This window comes from Antechinus flavipes, chromosome 1 (genome assembly GCF_016432865.1).
Source record: "Antechinus flavipes isolate AdamAnt ecotype Samford, QLD, Australia chromosome 1, AdamAnt_v2, whole genome shotgun sequence".
Taxonomy (NCBI): domain Eukaryota; kingdom Metazoa; phylum Chordata; class Mammalia; order Dasyuromorphia; family Dasyuridae; genus Antechinus; species Antechinus flavipes.
The window spans coordinates 314,075,099-314,090,196 of NC_067398.1; the positions used below are offsets into that span (position 1 = coordinate 314,075,099).

At 32.5% G+C, this 15,098-nt stretch overlaps 1 protein-coding gene across 4 annotated transcripts in view; it reads left to right on the top strand.

Annotated features, from left to right (window-relative positions):
- AGTPBP1 (ATP/GTP binding carboxypeptidase 1) overlaps window positions 1-15,098 on the top strand; it is a 207,131-nt gene that overhangs the window by 56,180 nt on the left and 135,853 nt on the right. For 3 of the 4 annotated variants that reach the window (XM_051966097.1, XM_051966114.1, XM_051966091.1), the window contains exons 3-4: window positions 2,391-2,515; window positions 13,636-13,703. In XM_051966097.1, the coding sequence (XP_051822057.1) occupies window positions 2,391-2,515; window positions 13,636-13,703 (193 nt within the window). Of the gene's footprint in view, window positions 1-2,390; window positions 2,516-13,337; window positions 13,516-13,635; window positions 13,704-15,098 lie in introns of those variants that run through there. The other variant, XM_051966105.1, reaches the window with a different exon arrangement.

A 15,098-nucleotide genomic window follows, 5' to 3' on the forward strand; every position in this document is an offset into this window, starting at 1 on the left:
TCACAAGGAGTTGAATATGATTGAAACAACTGAACAACAACAAAAATTGATGTATTAATAAGAATAAATAATCAATTCAGACAAATTTGTAGAATGTACATAAAATAATTTAAATATAAGCCATTGGCTTGAATAGTAAAACATGTAACATTTTTTTGGATCTACTTGCTTTAGAAAAAACAGTTGCCAGCAGATAGGTATATGAAATGACAGAGTTGGTTAGAAAAAACTTACATCATGAAAGATGGATTGCTGGATTACAGATTTAGAGTCAGATTAGAAATCATCTAGTTTAATTTTCATCTAGATAAATCTTCAAGTGCTAGTTTGGATTTTTGCTAATAGGTTAAATTTTGCAATAATGACCGATTACTGAAGACTTAATAAGCCATGTGAGTGCCGTTTTTTATTTAGTATGTATTTTATAGTTTTCACTCTCTGTGATGGGCATCTGCTGTGCTACATACAGTTATAGAAGGCTGCTTTGGACATTGAAAAGTTCAAGAATTTGCTTAATCAGGGGTCCTCAAACTCCGGCCTGTGGGCTAGATGTGGCAGTTGAGGACGATTATCCTCCCTCACCCAGAGCTATGAAGTTTCTTTATTTAAAGGCCCACAAAACAAAAGTTTGAGGACCCCTGGCTTAGATCATCTAGTAAATATGCTTTAGAGGTGGGACTTTAACCCATTTCTTCTTGACTTCCTAGTTCCTTGACTTTTCTACTTTGTCATATTGTGTAGCTCATACATAATAATTTTCATCTAGTTTCTTTGAATTTAAATGAGTTTTTAAGATTTTTCTATACTTAAGCCCAAGATTTGCCATTGTGTTAAAATAATTCCAAAGAGAATGCTGCCCTCTAGTGATTCTACTTAGTTTAGCTGTTTCAACAACACCATCACAAAGGTAAAGTTTGAGTTGAAAGGACTTTAGAAGTTATTTGAGCTAGACATGGTTAACTATGTGACTCATTGATACTCATAGTAATTAGTGTCAGATCGTAGTCTGATACTAATTACTAATATGAGACTACTTGCTGAGGAATCCCTTTTTATACCATTCACAAGAAAATGATTCTGATGCTTCTGAGCTTGGGTGAGGTGGCTGGAAAAGGAAGATAAAAAGTCAGTTATTCTCATGCAGAACGTTTTGATGTTTTATTTTCAATGTTGTTGATCATTTTTTGTTTTCCTTTCAAAATTAGTTTTAAAGACTATAAAGCATATATATATATATATATATATATTTGCTTCTTAAATCAAGGTCTCTTTGAATAGTATGAATATTTTATTAGGTAAAATTAACAAACATTCCTGTCAAAATGGAAAAAAAAATTTTTTGGGACAAAGATTCATCTTTTTTTATTTAGTATCACATTAAATTAATGTTACAACTGCTTTTTGCACTAATGAATTCAATTATGTATCTTATTCTCTTATATCAGTTTTAAATTTACATTTTTCTGGAGTCTTTACTTTATCTGAGATTAGTAGAATTACAATTTAGTCAAATAGCATTTCTATTAAAATTTCTTTTTACTTAAAATATTAATGATGTGATTCAGTAGAATGAGTGCTGAATCTGGAGTTAAAAACATGGGTTCAAAAACAAATTTTGCCATCTTTTACCTACCTTTGTGACTTTAGTTAATTCCTTTAAACTTTCTGGACTTCATATCCTTCATTTATGAAACAAGGGGGTTGGATTAAATGAATGACCTCTGAAGCCTTTTTAAACTCTAAACATATAATCCAAGATGTTCTATGATAGCTTGAAATTAGAATATTGGATCAAGGAACTCTGTGGACTTCCCAGTACCTTTTCTCATGTTGCTTCTTGTCCTTGGAATATTCTCTCCTCATCTTTGCTTATAATATTCCTATTGAATTTTAAAATACTTTAATAAGCTTAACATGTTAAATATTATGGCAAGGTGCTAATAATAGAAAGATAGAAAAGATGTTCCCAAGGAGCTTACAATCTAAAAGGAAGGAATATGCAAATAATTGAAACCAGGATGAATGAGATAAGTACAGCATCCAAGTGATGTGCTGTGAGGAGTGAACCATCGTGTTCAATTGACTTCTTTCTTCCCCACTATAACAGGACCTCATGCAACATATTGCTTTGTACCTCTTTAAGGTGCTTTTTACATATTTTTGCCTATGTCATTTTACCTCACTTGTTCTCTGAAGGAGGAGAGGTATCTTATCTAAACTTTGAATCTCATCCACCACTTAAAATGGTTGCATTACATACAGGTGCTCAGTGGATAGTTGTTAAATTGAATTGAGTTGAATTCATATTACTTGATATTAGTAAAGCAAGAATCACATTTAAAATAAAAAATATGGTATGAAGTCTAAATGTAAAATAATATTTTTTCTAGCCTTACTAGTAATTCTCGGATTGTGGCACTCCTGGCTCAGCTGGAGAAGATCAACTTTGAATGTTCAGAAACAGAATCTGCCAGATATGTTACATCAAAGATTCTTCACCTGACCCAAAGTCAAGGTAACTTTTTCTCTTTAAAAATCTTTTCATATAATTAATTTTTTTTTGTTTTCTACTTCCATTAATAAATACCTGTTTTGGACCACATAATCATATAAAAAACACAGTTATAATTTGTAATGTGCCAAACTAATGATATAAATACTTCATTTATTCATATTAAATAAGAATTATAATGGTGTTACATCATTCATTGTTTAAAAAAAACTGTTACAGGAAGCTGTATGCATATATATTTAAGCATGTACCTTTTTTGGTTAGAAAGATTATAAGGTTATAAATCTAGAGTTGAAAGGATCTAGAAGCAGTTATTTCAGGAGGAGGAAAGGAGACCCAAGAATGTTAAATGAATAATCAAAGGTTACATAGATAGTAAATAGCAGATCAATGAGTTCATCCCCTTTTAAATTCACAGTAGAATGATTTTTCAGCCCCTTTGGTTTCAAAACATCTAATTTATCCCTCTAAGCTTGTTCTTAATTGCAATCCTCCATCTCCTTGTTCTCGTGTCTTGATTTCTGGTGTAGAATAGAGTTTTCCAGTGTAATCTAATGGATAAACTATCTACATTTATCTACCTAAAATTTCTACTTATTCTTATTTCTCATATCTCTTGATAGATTTCTAGAGGTTCAAGTCATCTGTACTAAGTGCCTCTACTTAATACTTTCTCAGATCTTTGCTGGATTTTCAGGTCACAAGTATTAATCATGGATGTTCTTAAAGCTCTTTTCTGGACCCACTTTTTTTTTTTCCTCTATACTGTTTGAATTTCACGTACTCTCATGGGTTTAAATAAAATCTTTATGAAATACTTTCTAGAACAATATGTCTAGCTACAATCTCCTAAGGTAGCTCTAGTTCTATTGCCCCTTTTGGACATCTCAAATTTGATGTCCTGTAGACTTCTTAAATCCCATTTATATGTTCAAAAGACAACTTATTATTTTTTCCCTCAAAACATTTCCTTTTTTAAACTTTTGTATTATCATCAAAAGCATCACCATCCTCCCAGTCTTTTAGACAGTGTCACTATCCTTGAGCTTCCTCACTTGCACCCATCTCATATATATACTCTATTCTCAGATTTTGTAAAAAATTCATAATCTCCTACATAGATTATTTTCTCTTCACTTGTACAGCTGTTTACTTTAGTTGGTTCCATCTAAAGCACCTATATGTGTCTTAGCATAAATCTTAAGTCATTTTGTATTTAGACTATTTAAATAGCTTTCTTATTCATCTTCCTGAAATCTGAGAAAGGTGTAGAGCAGGTTGTGAAGGGTTTAAAATGCCAAACGAAAGATTTTATGTTTGATTTTAGAGTTAATAAGGAATCACTTGAGTTTATTGGGGTTTGTGGGCATTTGAGAGGAGAACAGATTTGCTTTAAATCCTTCACAACTGCCTTGTTCCTACCTTTCTACTGTCCTTATACTTGATTCTCCTTTGTGTACTCTATAATCCATCTGGCTTGTGTTCTGTTCCTTACTCAAGATATTCCATATCTTAACTGGACATTTTCATTGGCCATCTCTTATTTTTGGCATGATGTCCCTCCCTTCTTCCAGGCTTGTCAGAATTTCTTCAGAACTTACCTCAAATTTCACTTTCTGCAGATGACTTTTCCCAGTCTATCTTCCTTCTATCTCCCTGCAAGTGCTTTTTCCTTTTGAGGAGAAGTATAAATATTTCTTTAAAAATCAGTACTTCAGTATGAAAGCAAAAAATGAGAGTTTGGGAATTTTCCTTTCCTTTTTAGTAGCAGCTGCCACCTTTTATGGGATCTCTAACTGTGGCACTTTGGTATTTGATTTCTTTCTAGATGCTGGCAGTATTTTTTTTTTTTCATTTTACCTGAAATTTTTGACTTTGGCAGACATGATCCTGGGGGTTTTCATTTGGGGATTTTTTTCAAGAGATTCTTTTTATTTTCACTTTGTATTCTGGTCATAAAAGACCTGGGCAGTTTTCATTCATAATTTTTTGAAAGAAATTAATTTTATTTGTATTCAGCTTAACAAATATTTAAATATAAATGTTATAATTACTTTTTCAGATTTTCTGGGTAATGGAAACTCACCAGTTTAAGTGCTGATTTATAAATTAAAAAAAATCATTTTAACTGGAATTTTTCTAAAATGGGTAACAGACTTCTCTGGGTTCTGTTGGCTTCTCAGGTCTTCTATGAGGGAGATTGAGGTAAATTATAGAATTGGTTATTTGATCTAGGTGTAGTAGTTGCTACCACTACCACTGCTACTTTCCCTGGTATGGTAGACTGTACTTGTCTTCTCCCTGAGATAGCCATTTTGGCCATTTTGGAAGTTGTGGGCAGTTCAGAGAGGCAGTGAGTGAATCTTTTAGGTCATCAGGGCCTGCTTGACACTATCATGACCAGCATTAACTTCTCCAGTTTCCTTCCCCACATTGATGATTTCTTGAAATATGATTTCCATGATCTTATTTTTGTTGTGATTTTCAAGTTGTTCAGTGATTTTTAAATTTTAGACCTTGGTCCTAGATAACTATGCATTAGTGTACAAAGCATAGGAAGAAAGGAGGGAAGGAGGGAAGATGATGAGTTGTTGTTCTTAGCAGAAAGGATAGTTTTACTTCTTGGATATTATTGAGACTTGGTGAAGTGAGACACATGGAGAGATGAATCCGAATGATACATCTTATTTAAAAGAAACAATACACATAAAAAGTGGGTATAAACTGATCTACTTACTGTTGCTTGCACATTTTTCCATTCCTAGAATGTTCTTCTTCACTTCTGCCTCCCAGAATCTTTTCAACACTCAGCTTAAATGCTACTTTCTAATCTTCCCTTCTCAGGAACAAATGAATTAAAATATATTATGTTTTTTGCATAACTTAAAGTGCTATATAAAGGTGAGCTATTATTACTGTTTTATCGATCTCACATAGAGCTTATTTATTACCTATTGTACATTTTTGTCTCCCTGTTAGAATGTAAATTTCTTGAAATCTCGGAGTAGTTGCACGTAATACAGTGCTTGATAGATAGTAATTGCTTAATAAATTCAGGATTGATCATCTGACAGTTACATTATATAAAGAAGGGGAATGATAGAATTGGGGTGGCATAGTAATATAGTGAGAAAGTATAGTGGAAAGCATCTCAGTGAAGGAGAGAGGAGGGAGAAGTAAGCAGTATTGTCAGCAGACTAAATTACAAGTCATTGGGAGAAAAAGAGAATGAGAATATAAATGAGAAATATAGAACACAATCCTGACACTGAGGCATAATATAATAGTGGTGGGACACTTTAATACATTTACTAGAGTGCTTTACTTACCGAAACGTGAGTGGATGCTAATTTCTTAGCTTGCTTTAATAATAATTTCCTCCTTGAAAAGTTGGAGTTATTAACAAGGGGAAATTCTATTCTACATATGATTGTGTCTAACAAAGAACTTCTTGCTACATTGGAAATGATGATAATCTTGAGGGGAAATGGCCATTACATATTAGTTTTTGTGATTAAAAAAGGGGAAAACTGAGAAAAATTTAACCTACATCTTCAGTTTTATGGGAACAGGTCTCAGAGAAAGAATTGCTGTGATCCTTATATACTAAGAACTACGGAAAATTATGAGAAATGAAATTCTGAATACACAGATAAACAATTACAATGAAGAAGAAAAAGTTGTCTAAAAAGATTTCCTTTGGATATATAGAGAATTCATCAATCAAATTAGATTAAAAAAAGACATGTAAAAGATAGGTGTTGGAGGATGAATACAAATGTGTGGCATAGCCCTAAAAAAAATCATGTCTGCATGGACTAGATGACCTTTGAGATCTCTTTCGCTTCTAAAATTCCATGATTCTGTAATTCTGATTTCACCATAGAATCACAGAATTTTAGAACAAGAAGGGACCTTTGACATCATCTTGCCCAACCTCTTCATTTTACAGATGAAGAAACAGGTCCAAATCAGTTAAGTGATTTGTCCAAGGTTACCCAGCTAGTTAGTGCAGTGCTGGGATGAAAATCCAGGTGTCCTGATTCCTGCTTAAATGCTCTTTTCTACTGTTCTATGTTGGGGTCCTGTGATTTAAAAGAATTTGGCCTCTTTATTGGCTCATAGGTGTTGAGTTGGAAGGTAACCTTTGAGGCTGTCTAGTACAGCCTCATTATTTTATAGATGAGGAAACTGAGACTTAGAGAGTTTGTGTCACACAGTAAGTTGCAGAATTAGGATTCAAACCCAGGTCTCTGCCTCCAAATCCACTTGCCTTTTCCACCATACATGCTTTCTCCTTCCAAATATCCTGACAACAAGGAATTAACTTATATATAAGAAACCTCATCATCAAGCTTTTGAAATGTATGTTTTTTTCTGTAATTCATACCCTGTTTTACTTGATCTTGAAATTTCCTTTCCTGCTAATATTCTAAATTTTTGTAATTTGGCCTTGTTTCTCATAAATGGTGAGGGCATGTTTTTGGTTTTTTGATACAGCTTTGCACCATATCTTTTTATTTGTCAGGATTCGTTTTAAAGGAAAAAGCTATGGATGTGTCCCTGTCATTTATGAAAAATGAGTACACAAAGGGCAAGAACTTAATATATCAAGAAAGGAAATTCAGTGAAACTTTAGAAACTTGAAAAACACATATTCCTTTATCAAGCCTACAGTAGGGAATAGTTCATATATTATACTATAGTGTGTTATATAACTTTCTTTAAATGTTCAGACTTTAGATGAGATTTTTTCTTTTTCTTTCCTTCCTTCCTTCCTTCCTTCCTTCCTTCCTTCCTTCCTTCCTTCCTTCCTTCCTTCCTTCCTTCCTTCCTTCCTTCCTTCCCTCTCTCCCTCCCTCCCTCTCTTCTTTTCCTCCCTGCCTTCCTCCCTCCTTTCTCTGCCTTCCTCCCTTCCTTTCTTCCTCCCTCCCTCCCTCCCATTTTCTCCCTCCCTCTTTCCTTTTCTCTCTCCCTCCTTCTTTTGGTTTGGGGAAACTGCAGGAAAGGGGAAAGGATCAGAAGGACACATCAGAAATTATAGTGTTCAGAATTCACAGTGGACAGTTAAGAGTTTACATTTACTAAGATAGCCAGTGGGACCTGAAAATTTTGCAAAATAAGCCATCAGGTTTTGTACATTTAACTGGTCCCCTCATCTTTAATTCTTTGAACTATTGTATATCAAATTTCTCTGTAGTATTATTTGTAACTGGCACAAAGAAAATTGTTCAAAATCTAACGTTGTATTTGTTGTCCAGAGATTTTTTTAAATATAAGAAATTGGCATTTCTTTCCATTCCTTAAAATTGAACAATTTGGCAAAACTTTCAGGAGGGTTAGGCAAGAAACATTTTAGGGCAATATATCTTCTTAATGAATTTGATTTTATTTCAGGAAATGATTTAATTTTCTTAATTTGTAGGAAACAGGAAGAATGACTAGTTAATAGTCTCTGTCAGAAAGACTGTTTAACTCAGTCTTTAAACTGGATCAAAAATTATTTTCTTAGAGATATTAAAGACATTTTTATATTGTATTTAAAGTACCACTACTCAGTTTTTTATGAAAATTAAAGATGTGAACTATTATTATTTAGTACTTTAAGGTTTGAAAAGCATTTTATATACATGTTTATATGTACATATACCTATATTTAAAATCTAATTTGATCCTCCCAGCCCTTTTGTTTTCCTTATTTTACATATGAGGAAACAAAAATCAGTGAGGCCAAATGACTTGCCAAGTTTCACATAGTTACAGTGAATCCGAGGCAGATTTCAATCCCAGGTTTTCCTGATGTTCAATATAGAATTATTTATTACAAAATTTCTTTTTGCAAAACATATCGCATGCTTTCTTGTAAATATATTAATTTAGTAATATTAAAATTAATGAGATTTCTACTTACCATATGAGTTATTCAAATTATGTATTTTAGGCTTTTGCAAACTGGCAGTGGATTTATAATTCTGTAGTCATCCATATTACTTATGAGAAACTTTTTTTTTTGATAGTGAGATAAAAATGTGTTTGCAGGACTACTTTTATGCCTGAGATTATGAATATATGGGGAATAGTTTATGTTTGGTAGTTTGAAGGCATGTTTTACATGTTTATTTTGCTAGTAATTATTGATGATTCTTATAAATTACATTGTCCTCTTAGACCCTTACCATAATATCCTTAGCATCCATGTAGTAGTATTTTTAAAAAATTAATTGAAATGGCATCACTAAAAAATCTTGATTAACAAACCCTGTAGGAAAAGTTTCTTTATAACCAAGTCAGCTACACTAAGACACGGATGTCTTTGATAAATCAAGAAAAAACAGTATTATTGCAAATCATATTACTAAATAGTCATTTTTTTTGCTAGATTGCATATGTGTGTGCTATGCAGAATAAAAATAGCTCTTTAAACAGCTTTTCTCTTTCTCTTTTTCTCTCTCTTTCTCTCTCTCTCTCTCTCTTTCTCTCTCCCTCTCTCCCTTTCCCCCCACCCCCCTTCCTTTCCCTCCCTCTCTTTTTTTAATAATCCTAGGTTACAAGTCTGACCCCTTAAGGAGCACTGTAAAGTTACAGACATATTTTCACCTATCTCTTTCTGAACTCTTTTAAATTCCTTGTTGACCTTTGCCCTCATTAATCTTCTTTCCTTTTATCTTTATAGCTCTTATTTGACTCAGGGGCTACCCAGTGACATTTTGGAGATCTATTTTCTCTGGCTCATTGTCTCCACCTAGGTGGAACTTGGGAATGTCAACATATAGAATTATTCTAAGGGTTATTATCAGTTTCATTAATAAGCACTAAAAATGGTATAATGGACAAGAAAAGACATGCTTGTGGCAAGCTATTCTGGAGACCTGTGAAATCTTCATGATTTATAATACTAACCTGGGGTTTGTATCTCCATGTTAGTGCTTCCTTTAAAAGCCCCTTTGTGTTGTATTGCTCCTTTATGGCTATCATTTCCAGAAATTAATTAATTTCTTTTTTGTTTTGTGATTCACTTGGTCAGGGGTAAGAGTTGGCCTAATTTTTGTTTACTGCTACTACTCTGTAGAGTTCATTCTACCACAGTCACTTACCTTTGCTTCATTAAGGCTTACACCATCAGTATCACTCAGAGGACTTTTGTTTCTTTGATCTGTGCCTATTGGTCACTATTCCTTCCTTAGTAGGAAGCTCAGCACATGTCTTAGACCTTATTGACATCTATGACATCTCTGTGTGCGCCTTTGTTTTACACAGACATGCCATATGGATACATATATGCACATGTATATATACACACATACCATCCACACACACAGTACATACATACACATAGATATATTAGTTTTTGGGTGTACATATTTATATACATTTACATAATATCCTTATACATTACTAAATATTGCAGTTGTTTGCAAAAATTTAGGCATCTATCATGAGCACACTCATATCTTTTAATGTACCTAGTTAAGTGATATCTATATGGATAGTTAGATTTTTCTAAATATCTTTAGATAGATAAATGGCTATATGGATGGATGGATGTACCTTGAAAAACTCAGGCTCTCTAGTTAATCAATCTTTATAACTCTACAGTGATCATAACTTTGATGGTTCACTTATCTATAATTGTGCCATTTTAATGATCTTGAACTCTGAAATTTTCCCTCTCTGATCATATTTTTCTGTCTTTCTATATTTCCTTCTGCCTTATTCTTCCTAAATCTGTTCTTTATCCTCATTGTGAGTTTCAATCCTGCTATTCCTCTCTATTTTCCCAATCACCTCTGTTTTGGCTTTACTTAAATTACTTAACTATCTTGACCCTGTAGTTAATTAGTTCATCTATACAAGTCTTCACAATTGCTTTCCTCTATTGTTTATATCTTGCCAATTCATAATTCATTACTCCTTTCCAAGTCTCTGTCCTTATATTTCCATGCTACCTGAAGATGTTATACCACTATGTGAACTGAGTCAGTTAAAAATTTCCTATTATAGCTTGTTTCTCACTCTAGCAGGATGATCATTTTATTCTTTTCTTATTGACAGCTCCTTTCTCCCCAAATTTGACTGTTCCAAATACTTTGATTACACATTGGATAGTGTGCTAATCTTAGAATCAGGAAGACTTGAGTTTGAGTTTTTGAAAGTTTTTGGAAGAAACTTGACTGAGACACTCCTTTGCTGTGTGATCCTGGGCAAGTTATATAACCTTTCTGTGCCTCAGCCTCCTCATCTGTAAAATGAGGATAATAATAGCACTTGCCTTACAGGGTTATTATGAAGCTCAAATGAGTGAACATAGTAAAGTACTTTGCAGATCCTAAAGAGCTATAAAAAATGATAGCTTTTTTTTTTTTTTTTAAAGCAGGCTGCAGATGGTACAATAGACAGTGGGCTGGACCTGAAGTCAGGAAGTCCTGAGTTCAAATCCACCTTTATACACTTACTCAGTTTGTTAGCATGGGCAACTCATTTAGCCTTTGTCTCAGTTTCCCCATCTGTAAAATGGAGGTGATAATAGCACTTAGCTCTTAAGCTTATTGTATCAGATGAAATAATATTTGTAAATTACTTTGCAAACCTTAAAATGCTATATAAATGCTAGCTATTATTCTGCTCTAATCTCCTATGCTGTTTTCATTCTCCTTTTAGCAGATAATATTGCTTCCTATTTTTCTGCAATAATTGAGACCATCTGTAATGAGTACCCTCATAACTCCTATTTTCTGTTTCAAAATTTATCTGTATCTTTACCCATTATCTCCTCCTTTGCTTGTGTCTGCAGAAATGGCTCTTCTTCCTGCCAATTTAGAACTTTCTACCTGTACCCTTTATACTATATCTTTTCCTATAGGAGCTTTTCCCATTCATCATTTTTTTCCTTTCTTTGATATTCATTCTTTCCCTATCTACTTACTCTTTTTCCACCATCTACAAACCTGATCAAGTCTACCTTATCCTTTGAAAACAAAACAAAAAATACTTGAACTCTGTAGGCTCCTTTGGCAATTACTTCTATCTATACTCTTTCTCTCTTTTACTGCCAAACTCCTACAAAAGTTGACTACACCTGCTGCTTCCACTCACTCAAAAAAACACTGAGGAAAAAGAGCCAGGTGCAATCAATATTTTGGTAAACTAAAAAATCTTGATAAAATTTTAATACCACTTTTTGAAACATTTGAATACAGAACCACATAGTCATTATAAGGATTGTGTTAATTGAAAGGTGAGTTAAGAACAATGAATTAAGTATAAATTACAGGGTAATGTAGTTGTATCATTATTGCTTGGTATTTGAATAAGGCAAAATGTTGATTTTGTAATTTTATTTAATATAATATTTTTTCTAAACAAAGTGAACTTTACTTCCTAAGTTAATTTTTCAATTATTTGGTAACCTAGTATACATTTTAGACATTTATATTCTATATGAGAGTTTGAATACATTTTCCCCAAAAAAATCTTTATCACCAGTTGGCCTAAGATATGTGGAAATTAAAATTTTCAAATATGTTAGTAACTATTCTCTTTTTAAAAATATGGTCTAATTCCCCTCCCCCCCGCTTTATATTATAATTTAGAATTGAACATTCTTAGTATAATGCAATTCATGAATAATACCACATGATTTTTTTTTAATTGAACTGAATTTTAAGTACAGTTTACCTACTTACTAGTATTTGGAGTTCACCTAATGTGGATAGTTGACCTCTCTGGAGGACATCTATTTAACACTGTGATCTATCTGGAATCTATCCAAGAACAATGAATCGAGCAAAAGTGGCTTAGATGTGTCACACAATCAAAAGTATAACAACTTTATTCATAGTGAAGTTCTTAAAGGTTTTTATAGAATATCTGCTTATTCTTTAAGTGTAACGAAGTCAAAGATTGTCTAGTTTTTTAGTGTTTGGGAATGGATGTGATAATAAAAATGAGAAGTTGATAATTTAGCATTGTGAAATTCAGAAACAAAAATTCAAAATAGTCTACTATGTTTTTGTGTTTTATGTGTGTTTCTACAGATATAGGTATATATGTTATTTTGAAATTAAAACACTTTCTGTGACTAATTCATGAAAATTATTGTATTATTATTGTATTATTGTTTAGTATGACAATTGATATTTATAAGTAAGACAGAGTCAATCAGTAGTTTATTAAATGATAGTTAATATATACACATATATGTATTATACTCTGTTTATGAAGATAGGCGACTATAACATATTTTTAGAATGATTTCTGTCCAGAAGGATTAAAATAAAATGTTAAAAAAAGTTTTTGAAAAATTAACTTATGTGAAATGATTCATAGTTTATTATATTGATAAATTCAGTAATAATGAATACCATGTTTTAGAAGCAGATATCCTTTGTTAAGTTTTGGCCTTCTCTCTTTAGTACTTTCCTATCAAAAAAACTTTTATCAACAACTTTCTATTTACCTCTTTGTACTTTGGCACATAGTCTTTTCTTCTAGCTTCTTTCTCACCAAAGGAAAAAAAAATTAGGGACAAGTCTACACAAAACTGCATGTAATAGAGAAAAAGTTGCTTTTTCTTGGATGCTGGAAGAAAACTTCTAGATTTCTCTTGTCCTTTATGATGGTAGAAGCAGCTTCTTTCCATTGCTTTTATGAGTGTCCCAATGATATTATACTATTCAAGATTTTAAAATAATGTTTTAAAAACACATTTTAAAAGAAAATATTAAATTTTCTTTCCTGCCATTTTTGATGAGAGCATTTTCCATTTGTAGACCTGAAAAATTTGTGGGAGGCCTGGTGTCCTATTTTTACTGATTCCTATTCCTAGCCTTTTGCATTGCCTTTGAATTGTTGGACTGGAGAACAGGGACCCACTTGGGCCATGTCAGGAGCAGTGGTGAAATGAGGGCAATACTTCATTCACTGAAATATGGAAATCCATCATACTACACCCTGGAGAGTAGGGTCATCTACACCAGAGGCAGGATCACCCAAGAAGCAATTTGGTAGGTGTCTTAGGTCTATGAATGGTACATGATAGTTACAAGATATATATATGTATACATATATATATAAAATATATATTTTTTAAGTTATGAAAAAGATACTTTGTTTCTGCATTTCAGAGAAAATCAGGAAAGAAATGACAGCCAAAGGTTCTACAGGAATGGATGTTCTCCTGTCAACATTAGAGGTAAATAACTAAATTTAATAATATTTGTAGTTATGATTTTCCATGAGAAATGCTAAGTAACATAATGAATGTAATGAACATTGATTCTTTTTCTTCCTTAAACTTGATTAATAACATGTTGAATTATTCCTTTTGCTCAGTGATTTTGATATAGAGGTATATTTGAAGAAAATTAAATTTTAAGTGTTATTATTATAGTATAATTATTTTGGGAAGTAATAAGCATACTGACTTATGTGGTTGTATAACTACATGATTTAAAACAAAATTTAAATTCACTATGATTAATTCTAACTAGTAGGAAATGAAACTGGACTTTGGAAATGAGTAAATTTAGCCCATAAAAATCACAAATATTAAAATTTCATTGTTATGTTATATAGTGGTGGTAAAGGATAGTAAACTTGAATTTAATAGAGATTATTATATGAATACTTCAGAAGATTACATTAATGAGATACTTCCTTCACTGACACAGACCTTAGTAATTTATTATGGCCAAAAAAATTTCACATCTAGTAATAATCTTCCCAGACTTTAATTAGACTTCAGTGACATTTGAGGATCTGTGGCTAGACAATCCTTTTTATTTCTTCTTAATTATTGCTCTCTCCACAGCTGCTGTTCAGGTGTCTTTCTTTAAGCTTCTCACAATGTTACCTTGTAGCCTTTTAGCTGAGGATTTTCCTTCATACTTTACAGAGGGAAATATAAAGGCTGTTTGCCATGTTCTACCATTTCTTACTTACTTTTTATCTTAAAATGCAGTGACATTTTCCTCTAGTCACTTCTTTTCTCAAGTCTTTGATGAAGAGATAATCTTTTGTCTCAGCAGAGTCAACCCTTCTATTTGTACCCTTGATTCCATCCTCTCCCTTCAAAATTATTCACATGCACCTTCCATTACTTTCACTTTCTCCAGTTTCTCCCTGTCTACTAACACATTCCCTACTGTCTAAAAATATGCCCTGGTTCCTTCCTTACTTAATAAACCCTCACTTGATCCTATCCTATTTTATTCCTCTTTCACAACCAAATCTCTAAGGAAAAAATGTCAGTACTTATTGTCTGCTTCCTTTGCTCTCATTCATGTCTTAACCTCATTATTCTTGCTTCCATACTCATCAGGCATCTGAAGGAAATTTCTCTAAATTGTGAACAGTGTCTTTTTAGAAAAATTACGTTTAATTTTTTTATTAGCAAAAATCCTTCTCTTTTGTCTACTCAAACCCCTTCTTCATCCCAGTTGAGAATGAAATAGAAACAAAATCCTTGTCATAAGTATCTATAGTTGAAGCAATGGACATATTCATGTATGTGTGTATATACATATTTATGTTACACATGCATATATAAATATACTTGTGTGTGTATATATCTTTGCATTCTAACTCA